The sequence below is a fragment of the Chrysochloris asiatica genome, unplaced genomic scaffold (assembly GCF_000296735.1).
Source record: "Chrysochloris asiatica unplaced genomic scaffold, ChrAsi1.0 scaffold00175, whole genome shotgun sequence".
Classification (NCBI taxonomy): domain Eukaryota; kingdom Metazoa; phylum Chordata; class Mammalia; order Afrosoricida; family Chrysochloridae; genus Chrysochloris; species Chrysochloris asiatica.
Window position 1 is genome coordinate 4,679,732 of NW_006408693.1, and position 12,592 is coordinate 4,692,323.

Consider the following 12,592-nt stretch of genomic DNA (forward strand, 5'->3'; position numbering starts at 1 on the left):
AACAACAACAAAATCAGTGTTTCACAGGAGTTAGGGTTATGTAAGGTCAGAATACAAAGATGATGTTGTGAAGGTAGCATTTGACAGTGTTGAAATTGTTCTGTAAACCTGTCTAATTTCAAGAATCTGTGCAAATATAAAATTCAGAATTGTGTAACAGAAAGATGAAATGTACTGTATAAATTGAAACAATAAAATCATTTAAAATAATTATGTGAACCATGGCTAAATTACATTTAAAATCAAATTCTTGAAATTTAAGCATGCAATCAAATATTTAAATCCCACACCAATTAAAGACTATATATGCAAATATATACAGGCATGAGAAGAAAATATATACAGACTGATTCATAAAAATTTAATATACTTAAGTATTTAGAACGTCTCTACACCCAGGCAGAGATGGGGGTGGAAAGGGAGGAAGGAGAGTATGCAGAACATGTTGATGAGAAGAAGTCAGGTGAATGAGATGTTAGCGAAACCTAGCCTATGCTTCAAATCAAGGATCTGGTAAATATTGACAGGATGACTTAACCTCAGTATTGTCTTCAGTTCAGCTGTGTTTCTAAATAGTACCTGAAAAAGAATACCAATAATCATGAATACCTCTTCAATGGCACCTGCCGAAATCCTGTGACCTGCAACATTTATTACATCATCAACTCGAGACATAACATACAAATAGCCTTCCTCATCTATGTAACCAGCATCCATGGTGTCATAGTATCCCTGCAATAAAAACAGAAATGTTTTATTAGCTTGTAGTATTAGGCATTATAATAATTTTTAAGCTTTAAAAATATAAAACATAGTAACAATGGGTTTTAGTAGATAATTTGTCTTTTTTTAATAATTAGACTACAGAATTAAATTACCTTTGATTTTGAAAGCTTACTAGAATCTTCTTGCTCCTCCAACACTAGGAATAAATTAATGGGTTCTTATATATGTTCAATTAAGTATTTGAACTTAGAGTTTTAAAGTTTATGAACCCAATATTATTTTTTAATGTAGAATTTAATATACCTTGGTATTGCAAAATAATTATTTGATAGATATCTTCTTTAATTGTGTTAATTTTAAAAGTATTAAAGTTCCCTGTGAATAATTAAAAAATAGAGCACTCATTTATTAACTTGGATTGGGAATGGACTCAAGTTTCAGGTAACTTTAGTAATTAATAGTATGTCTGATATTTAAGTGTTAATCAACTCAGAGGAGCACATTTTTACTGACTACAAGTTAACATAGAATTAAAAATAAAGAGTAAGAACTAGACAGAAAATGAATGTTGCTTCCTATAGTACTTCGGAGTCATCTGTGTTTACAAACATGAGGTTTGGTACAAATGCAGGTGAGTTACTGTTTGTTTTTCTTAGATTTTGTGAAACTCAATAAGCTCATCTGTTAAATGGTGTAGTGATCTCTGCCTTAAAAAACTGCTGTGAATATGAAATGGAATCTGGTGTATATTAAGTAAAGATGCATGCCTTGCCACATTGTTGCTTTTAAGTGCAGTTGAATCCGTTTTGACTCAGAGCAACCCTGTATAGAGTTTCCAAGGAACGGCACATTGTGGTTCAAACTGACCTTCCATCCAAGGTTGTCACATTATGAGCGCTTAATAGCTGCTACTGCAATTATTATTATTACTACAGTTATAGAGGCAGTCTAGAATAGTGGTTAAAAGCATGGACCCTAGAGTCCATCTATATAGATTCAAATCTCAGCATTATCACGTCTAAGCTGTGTGACTCTAAGGAGCTGTGGTAGCGTAGTGGTTACGAATCCGGCTGCGAGCCACAAGGTCAGCAGTTCGAAACTACCAGCTGTTCTGCGGGAGAAAGAAGAGGCGTTCTGCTCCCATAAAGATTTACAGCCTCGGAAACCCTGTACAGGGTTGCTATGAGTCAGAACCGACTCCACGGCACACAACAACAACAACAACAACAACAAGCTGTGTGACTCTAGGCAAGTTACTGAACTCTTCTGTGTGCCTTAGTATTCCCATCTGTCAGATAGGGATTTTAATATTATCTATCTCATGGACTGTTGTGCAGACTAAGTGAGTTAATGTATGAAAAACAAACAGTACAAACTAAAGTGCATACTTGTTAAACTTTCAGATGAGAACTTGAAGTTAGAGAACAAGGCAGGGTATAGAATCGCTCTACATAAATGAACTATAAACTGGGACCTTGAGAAAGCTTTAAATGTTAGAGATGAACATACACATATTTTTGGCTATCGTCAGGTTATAATTTTCATCCTATGATTACTCTGATGATTTAACTGTGACCCATTAGGCAGATAGATTGGCCTGGTTGAAGTCTACGACACTGACAAACATTCCCTGCCAGAGTCCACTGGGGTATGTTTAATCTTGGCTTCTGAGGTTATTGGACACTGAGTTCTCTTTCTAAAGGAAGCTATTCTCATTCTTCTTCTTTTTTTTCCCCATTTGATTAGGTCATCTATCTCTCATTCACAAATAATAAAAACAAAACACTAATTACTTAAATTCACTTTTTTGTGTGTGAAATTCTGAGCACTCTTTTTTTTTCACTGAGTTCATAATGAGGACCAACCATCTCTTTCAGGGAAAGAAGCAGAAGAAAGGAAGGAGAGCGTAAAGATGAGGCCAGGAGGTATATTACCAAAAGGTGTTCTTATGAACACAACATACACGTCATAAGCCAGGTATCATAGAAAGCCATAAAATAGGAACGAGGACTACACTGGGCCATTATTATCTGGAGTCTGGGGGTTGGTCTTTGAGATCATTTTCTCTATACTGTATCTACATTTTCAAACTGGATTTTAAAATACTTTAGAAAAGGATGCCAAAAGTAAAGACATGGAGATATATAATATTCAAGAAGCAGAATAAATTCAGTTCATAAAATAAGACTAGAGATGGTTAAGTGACAGTGTACAATTCAGATTTCAGAAGATAAACCAATCAAGGAAATGATATAGAAATTCTGAAAAGCATCTTGATTTAACAAAAAAATGTCCTGATAGTTAAAGGTGTTAGATCTAGGAAAAGTGACTAGAAAAACCTGGGTAATTTTTTACCTCCAGAGAATGATAAAAATAATTATTTAATCTGACTTATCTAGACAATTGTAATGTGAGCAATCTCATATCTCAGAGCTAAAAACTATGCCTAAAAATTTTTGAAAGTACCTTTGTGATCTACAATTTCAGGATGAAGTCACTCAATTTAAACAGCAAACACTACAGAAAAGTACATAAGATGGTAAAAAAATAATAAATATATTAAATCTCTTACAGGAAATTTTTTGAAATATAGATGCTTGAATGCTTCCTGATTCTTCCAGAGTCCAGAAAAAGCCCCAGGTGGTAATGGCAACCTTATATAAAAATAAAGTGGTTAGAATTATGATAAACTTAGCTATGAAGACAGATTGATTATAAATATTATTTTTCAAGCGTGATGGATAAACACAATTCAGTTTCTACTTTGAATTACAGCCCCTAAATTTGCTGGATAGATCACATTTAATTGAGGCCATAGTTTCTTCAGGATAAGTGAGAAATTGCTGTTGTTTTTTAGTGTTGTTGAGTCAGTTCTAGCTCATAGGGACCCTGTATACAGTTTCCAAGAAGAAACTGCTGGGTTTGAACTGCCACCTTTGTGATTAGAAGTCCAGTGCTTATTTTACAGTATCACACCAGGATTGCAGTTTCTAGAAAATGTCCCAAAAGCACATACATTTGGCATTCAAAACTTATCAATAGCAATCATTGTTAAGATAAGAATAATACTTGCAGAAAAGGAGCCAAGTATGCATCATTGAATTACACTGATTTTCGTGTTTTAATGTCATTTGGGAGAGAAAGATTGAGTAACTGTGTCTGGTTGGTGATGGTAAAGATCAGTGGGTGGCAGCTGTGGTGTGGTAGGGAGAGGTATTGGTGTGTAAAAACAGAGTGACATTCTGGATGTCCCTAAGAAGGAAGGTGCTGGAGCCCTACAGTGTGTCCATCTTGACTCCAGCACTCATTATCTCTACTTCAGTTGGCACCTATCTCCAATACAGCCACAATCAGACCAGGAAGCTGGGTGTCATTCTTAAAAAGAACGGTTTTATACGAGAAATATTTGTGTTGTTGTTGTTAAGTGCCATTGAGTTGATTCTGACTCACAGTGACGCTGTATAGTGTTTCCGAGGCGCAGCTGGTGAGCTGGAACCACTGACCTTGCAGTTGAAATGACTTTGCAGATTGGCGCATTAATCCATAGCGCCATTCCAGAAATATCCACCACCTGTTAAAATAAATGAACTTTTTTGGAAGTACAGCATGTCTGTCAGTTTGTCATACTGTCATGCCTTATATGTTACTGTGACACTAGAAGCTATGCCACTTGTGTTTCAAATACAGGGTCACTCATGGTGGAAAGGTTTCTGCAGAGCTTCCAGACTAACAACATACTATGAATAAATAGGTGTTCCACTTATGAGAATTAGTCCCTGAAAACCATATGAATTGCAACAAAACATTGTCTGATCTCGTGTCAAAAGATGAGCCCTTAAATCTGAAAGGCACTCAAAACATGAGAGCAGAAAAGTTGTCTCCTCAAAGTAGAGTTGATCTCAATGACATGGATCAGGCAAGCTTTTGGAACCTTCATTTGTGATGGGGCATGACTCAAAATGAAAAGAAACAGCTGCAAACATCCATGAATAATCAGAACATGAAATGTACAAAGCATAAGCCCAGGAAAATTATATGTAAAAAATGAGATGGAATGCATAAGGATTGATATTCAGGCATTAGTGAACTGAAATGGACAGGAATTAGCCATTATGACTCAAGCAATCATATGATTTACTATACCGGGAATGATAAATTGAAGAGGAATACTGTCACATTCAGCATCAAACAGAGCATTTCAAGATCTATCTTGAAATATAATGATTGATCTATGTGTCTACAAGGAAAATCAGTTAACAAAACTATTATTAAAATTTACACACCAATCACCAAAGCCAAAGATGAATAAACTGAAGGATTTTACCAATTTCTTCAATCTGAAATTCAACAAGCATACAGTCAATGCAAATTGATAATTACTGGTGACTGGAATATGAAAGACAGAAAAAAAGAAGAGTGATCAGCAGTTGGAAAATATGGCCTTGGTATTGGAAATGATGCTAGAGATTGCATGAAACAATGTTGCAAGACCAATGATCTGTTCATTGCAAGTACCATTTTCAACAGCATAAATGGCAACTATGCAAATGGACCTTGCCAGATTGAAAACACAGGAATCAAACTGACTACATCTGAATTAATAGGCTATAAAGAAGTTCAATAATTTCAGTCAAAACAAGGATAGGATCCAACTGTAGAACAGACCATTAACTGTTCATACGTAAGCAGAGTGTGAAGCGGAAGAAAATTAAAAGACATCCCTAAGAGCCAAAATATGACCTTGAGTATTTCCAACCTGAACAGATTTGATGCACTAGACACTAATGACTGAAGACCAAAGGAGTTGTGGGATAACATCAAGAACATTGTACAAGAAGAAAGCAGACGGTCATTAAAAAGATGGGAAAAAGGAAAAGTCCAACATGGATATCAAGAGACTCAGAAATGCCATCTTGAACATAGAGTAGCTAAAGTGAATGGAAGAAATGATGAAATAAAAAGTTGAATGGAAAATTTCAAAGGTCAGATCAAGAAGACAACTAAAATATTATCATGAAATCTGCAAAGACGTGTAGTTACAAAACCACAAAGAAAGAATACACTCAGTATTTCTGAAGCTGAAAGAACTGAAGAAGCCATTCCAGCCTATATTGTAATATGAAGGAAGTATTCTACAGGAAAATATTGAATGATGCAGAAAGCATAAAAAGATGATGGAAGGACTACAGATTCACTGTACCAAAAATAGTTGTTAATGATCAGCCACTTCAGGAGGTGTCACATCATCAAAGGCCACTATTATTGAAGAAAGACGTCCAAGCTGCACTAAAGGCATTAGCAATTTTAACACCAGGAATGACGAGAATACCAAGGAAAATGTTTCAACAAACTCATGCAGCACTGGATTCACTCATTCATCTATGCCAAGAAATTTGGAAGACAGGTACTTGGCCAAATGCCTAGAAGAGACCCATATTTGTGATCCAATGATATGCAGAAATCATTGAGCATTATTTTTAATATCATATGCAAGTAAAATTTTGCTGAAGATAATTCCAAATTGGTTTCAGCAGTGCATCTGTAAGGAGATGATAGAAATGCAAGCCAGATTCAGAAGAGAACATAGAATGAGGGTTATCAGTGATATGACAGATGGATCTTGACTGAAATCAGAGAATGCCAGAAAGATGTTTGTTTACTTGTGCTATATTGGCTATACAAAGGCATTTGACTGTGTGGTTGGTGACAAACTATGGACAACATTGAAAAGAAGATGAATTCCAGAAATATAACAAAATTGTGCTCACAAAGAACCTGTACATAGACCAAGAGGAAGTTGTTCAAACAGAACAAGGCAATACTGAATGTTTTTCAATCAGCATTTCAAGTTGTATCCTTACACTGTATTTTTATCGTTTATATGGGCAACAAATAATATGAGAGACTGAATTATATGAGGAAGAGTATGGCATCAGAAATAGAGGAAAACTCAGTAACAACTTGTGATATGTAAATGGCGCAAGTGAAGCAGATTTGAAGAACTTGGTGATAAAAAATCAAAGAATACAAAATTCAGTATAGATTACAACTAATTTTAAAGAGAACAAGAATCCTCATAATTAGATCAATAGACAGCATCATAATAAATGGAGAAAAATTTCATGTCGTCAGTTGTTGGACACCATGCGAGAACTAGCCATGAGGAAGGGAGTCACATAAGGACAATGGCATGAAGAAGCGGCACACCGCTAGTGACTCATGATAAGTGTAATATGTCAGCACACTGATGTGATTACTCAGAATCAGTGTGACTTTCTCAAGTTAATGAAAAGCTAAATAATGGGTCTGTTTTTGAGGATGTATACCAGGAAATGTTCCTGGCCTAAAAAATTAAATAGTCTCCAATGTCGTTTTGATGTATGTTTTACTGGGAGGTTTCATGGAATACAGAGGGTAATAAATAATGACACATGCTTTATCTTGGGGCTCTTGATCCTAGAGATCATGAGTCCTGTTGTTTCTCTTAAACCCTACCCAGTATCTATGTTTTATTCCTAAAGCTGTGTCGTCTCCTCTGACCCTGGTTTCATGAGCTGGCTCACGTAGTCAATGATTTATTTTCATTTAGATCCACAGTCAACGCTCATGGAAGCAGAAGTCAAGAAATCAAGTGAAATCAAGCAACATCCAACATCTTGCATTGAGCAAATCTGCCACACAAGGCATCTTTAAAATGTTAAATATCAAAGATGTCACTTTGAAATCTAAGGTGTGCCTGTTACAAGCCTCGGTATTTTCAGTCGCCTCACATGCATGTGTAGACATGGCTACTGCCCATCTGCAGTAACACTGCACACTCTCTCCACAAGCTGGGCAGTGAATAAGTAAGATAGGAGAAGAATTGATGCATTTAAATTATGGTTTAGAGAAAAATATTGACAGTATCTTTGACTGTCAAACAACAAACAAATTTATCTCAGAAGAAGTATAACCAAATGCTCCTTAGAAAAGAGGATGGCAACACTTCATTTTATGTGTTTTGGGCATGTTACCAGGAGGCACCAGTCCCTGGCAAAAAGGACATCATGCTTGGTAAAGTAAAGGATCATTGAAAAAGAGGAAGACCCCCAATGAGATTGATTGACACAGTGGCTGCAACACAATGGGTTCAAACATAACAATTGTGAGTATGGCACACAACTGTAGAGTGTTTCTGTCTGTTGTGCGTAGGGTTGCTATGAGTCTGAACTAACTGGCCTAATAACAACAGTGAACACATAGAGATAGATAAGCATATAAAATACGCAGCATGTGAGTAAATCTCTTTTCTCTCTTGAATGAAATTCGTCCTTTATATCCTTCTTCCTTCTGGTGTCAAACAGGCATTAGACACACACATTGGAAGGACTTAATTTGCATCTAGCTGTCTATCTACTTCTCTATCCTTATTTACTTGCATGAATAAATATATACATTCTCATATTGGCTCCCTATAGGAAAAGCTTAACAAAGAACACCACTCAAATTATTTTCTGGACATAGAAATTTCAAAATACTTCATACTTTTAAATTTTAGATATTGCAAAACTTGTTGTTATTGTTGTCAGTTCGAACTCATAACTACTTTGTATAGGGTTTCCAAGGAGCTTTGTTGTTAAGTGCCAATGAGTTGACTTTAACTCATAGTGACACTGCATAGGGTTTCCGAGGAGCAGCTGGTAGGTTTGAACTACCGACCTTATGGTTCGCAGTCCAGTGCTGATCCTACAGTGCCAAACCAGGAAAAATGATTCTCTATAATTGACAAAATAACAAATACCAGTAAAGCAGTGATTTCACAGTGCTGATGCTAAGAAAATTGAAAATGAAGCAGACATGGCTACTGCCCATCTGAAGTAATATTGCACACTCTCTCTGCAAGCTATTTTTATTGGTGCTGGAGGGTGCAGAGGTCACCCTAAGATTAGATCTGCGAGGCAATGGATTTTATCCACATATTCTATCTGGAGACAAATGCTGTTGTAAGGGGTCTGCTGCCAATGCCTCCTTGACCAGCTGTGCTGATATTGTTCCTTTCCACCATGGCCTCTAGTAGTCCTGATAAAATTATCTGTCCTGGTGTGGCATTATAGGATAAGCACTCAGCCACAAGGTCAGTTTGAACTGCAAGGTATACAGTTCAAACTCACCAGTAATATTTATGAATCGGGCTGCGAACCTCAAGGTTCAAATTTCAAAGCTATTAGCTGTTCCTCAGGAGAAAGATGAGATTTTCTGCTCCTGTAAAGATTTACAGCCTCGGAAACCCTGTACCGGGTTGCTATGAGTCTGAACCAACTCCACGGTACATGACCACCACCACCATCCAGAGTCGCTATGGGTCAGACCGACTTGACGGCACTTAACAACAACAATGTATTCACATAATTATCTTACGGTTATTAAAACTTCATAATCATTGATTATTAAACACTGAAATAAGACATGAATATGATAGCCATTGAAGTCATCCAATTTAGAGGCATTCTTAAGATGCTGTGGATAAAAAGAAGAGAGAATACTAACCCAAAAAACCCCCTACTGCCAGTAAGTCGATTCTGATTCACAGTGACCATGAACAGTGTTTGCAAAGCTGTACATCTTTATAAGAGCAGGCGGTCTCATTCTTCTCCCTCAGAATAGCTCGTGGATTTGAACGGCCAACCTTGCAGTACTTATTCTACAACAACCAGGCCCCATGGCAATAGAGACAGAAGAGATAGCATTAATGAGTAAAACAAACTGCATATAAAATAAGCAATAACTACAAACCTGACGGAGATGCTTTTTGTTTGCGTAATGAATAAGAAATAATTTTCAGTTGCCCTAAGGCATGTTTTGGGAGTCCTGGTGTGGCGTTGAGGGCTATGCACCAGACTGCAAAGCCCTTTGAATGCCACGTCAGCAGTTCAAGCTCACCAGGTGCTCCTCGGAAACCCTGTACAGGGTCACTATGGGTCGGAACCGACTCGATGGCACTTAACAACAAGAACAGCAAAGGCATGTTTTATAAAATATGTATATATACATATAGCCTGGTGTGGTACTGCAAGTTAATGTGCTGGACGGTAAAGTTGCTTTGAACCACAAGATTGGTGGTTCAAGCTCACCAGCTATTCTTCAGAAACCTATAAAGTGTCACTATGAGTTGGAACTGACTCAACAGCACTCAACAACAACATTTATATAGAGTTCTGGTAGTGTAGTGGTATGAGCCAGGCTGCTAACTTAAAGGGCTGTCTTTCTGTAGGAGAAAAATGAGGCTTTTTGCTCCCATAAAGATTTACAGTCTTGGAAACCCTATACAGAGTCGCTATGAGTCAGAACCAACTTCATGGCACACCACGACCACCACCATATATATAGATAAAGCACTGGACCGCAAGGCCAGCAGTTCAAACCCACCAGGTGCTCCTCAGAAACCCTATACAAGGCCACTATGAATAAGAATCGACTTAATGGCACTTAAAACAATAATTATATATATACATTTATATACATATCATGGTGCCATTTTTTGACACAAACATAACTAGAAGAAAATACGAAAATATGTCTCTATGCTAAGAAAAATAAATGGCAACCTGTCATAATCAATGGCATTCAAGCTAGGCTGGTAATAACATAGTAATAACATAGTCTCAATCATATTAGAACACATATATTAGGTCCAATGGAGCAGCTGTTTCTTAGCTGCATCTGATTGCTGGTATACAGAAATGCTGACCCCAATATTTAACATATAATTGATCCCATACTAAGAACTTAAAGTTGTCAAGGACTTCATTCTTGGATCAACTATCAACACTCACAGAATCAGCAAGTCAGGAGATCAAACAAAGTATTGTATTAGGCAAATCTGTCGCACAAGACGTTTTTAAAGTATTGAAGAGCAAAGATGCCAGCTTGAGGACTAAGGTGCACCTGACCCACGCCATGGTATTTTCAATAACCTCAAATGCATGTGAATGCTGGACAGTGAATAGGGAAGCTCATAGAAGAATTGATGCATTTGAGTTATGGTGTTGGAGGAGAATATTGAAAATGCCACCAGCTGCCAAAAGAACCAATAGATCCGTTTTGGAAGAAGTGCAGCCACAGTGCTCCTTGGAGGCCAAGATGGCCAAACTTTGTCTCTCATACTTCGGACATACGGTCAGGAGGGATCAGTCACTGGAGAAGTATATCATGTTTGGTAAGGTGATGTGGTGGTGGTTATGTGCCTTGGAGTCAGTTCTCACTCATAGCGACCGTGTACAGGATTTCTGAAGCTGTAAATCTTTACAGGAGCAGAAAGCCTCATCTTTCTCCCACAGAACAGCTGGTAGTTTTGAACTGCTGACCTTAAGGTTCGCAGCCCGATTCATAACCACTACGTTACCAGAGCTCCTTTTGGGAAGGTGGAGAGTCAGAGAAAAAGAGGAAGACTCCCAATGAGAAGGATTGGCCAAGTGGCAGCATCGATGGAATCAAGTGTGTCAACAGTAGTGAGTTGGCCCAAGACCAGGCAGTGTTTCATTGTGCTGTGCATAAGGTTGCTATGGATCGGTACCGACTCGATGGCGCCTAACAACAACATACTAAGAACTATATGAGTAGACATGAATATAATATAATATAACATAACATAACATAACATAACATAACATAACATAACATAACATAACATAACATAACATAACATAATATAGTTAAACAGGAGTCTTTCACACTTTATCTACTTCTTCTAGAATTAGGATCCACCAGAATATACATACTGCCTATTCAAACTAAATTGGGGATCCTAATCATTTGTGGTAATAATCCAGATGAGCTGGGACTTGGTCAATTGAAAGTTATCTGTGTTTTTTAGTAGCCTAAAGTACCATAGAGTCATGGAGACATAGTTGGTTACAAATTGAGCTGTTAACCACCTGGTTGGTGATTCAAATCTACCAGCCACTCCATGGGAGAAAGATGACACTTTCTGCTCCTGTAGAGATTATGAGCCTCAGAAATCCTAAACAGGGCCACCATAAGTCAGGAACGACTTGATGACCAACAACAACGTGTACTCCACAACTTGTCAGTCAGTTTGTCATACTGTGGTGGCATGTGTATTGCTGTGTTGCTGTGATGCTGGAAATGATGTCATCAAGTAGCAGATTGAGACATTCCTGGTGGGACTGAAAAATGGTTCAACTACTGTGGAAAACAGTATGGCACTGCCTCAGAAAGTTGGAAACGGAAATGCTGTATGAACCAGAAACCCCTCTACTTGATATATATCCACACAGCAAGTAAGAGCCAGGACACAAGTAGATATATGCATACCGATGTTCATCACAGCACTATTCACAAGAACAAAAGTATGAAAATAGCCTAAATGCCCATCGGTAGAATTTTGGTACATACACACTTGGAGTACTACGCAACACTGAAGAACAACGATGAATTTGTAAAACACTTCATAACATGGATGAATCTAGAGGACATTACACTGAATGCAATTTAATCACAAAGTATAAATATTGTGTGATACAAATATTGTACAAACTGAAAAAAAGTTTTCATACTAAAAGAAGTATTCTATCATGGTTACCAGGGGTGAGAGGAAAGAAAGAGTAATTTACTGTCTACAGGGTAGACACATGTTAACTCAGGTAACAGGGAAGGCAACATACAAGAAGAAGGAGGTTGGGAGAAGAATGATTAAGACAGGTGAAGACACCTGTCTTAATTATGAAGACATAAGACAGGGATATGCAGGGATAAATGGGGATAAAGGCAAATAGTGATATATACACAACTTTGGAACAATAGTATTCTGTGACAGATACATAGATAGAGACACAGGCTGAATGGATATGGGAGGAAGACTGGGTAT

The 12,592-nt window shown here is 37.4% G+C and overlaps 1 protein-coding gene across 1 annotated transcript in view; it reads right to left on the bottom strand.

The window, feature by feature from the left end:
* The window catches only part of ACSS3 (acyl-CoA synthetase short-chain family member 3), a 304,234-nt gene that overhangs the window by 22,259 nt on the left and 269,383 nt on the right, over positions 1-12,592 (bottom strand). The window contains exons 12-13 of the mRNA XM_006871832.1: positions 3,299-3,380; positions 610-732 (exon numbers count right to left, since the gene is read on the bottom strand). Coding sequence (XP_006871894.1) covers positions 610-732; positions 3,299-3,380 — 205 coding nt within the window. The remainder of the gene's footprint in view (positions 1-609; positions 733-3,298; positions 3,381-12,592) is intronic.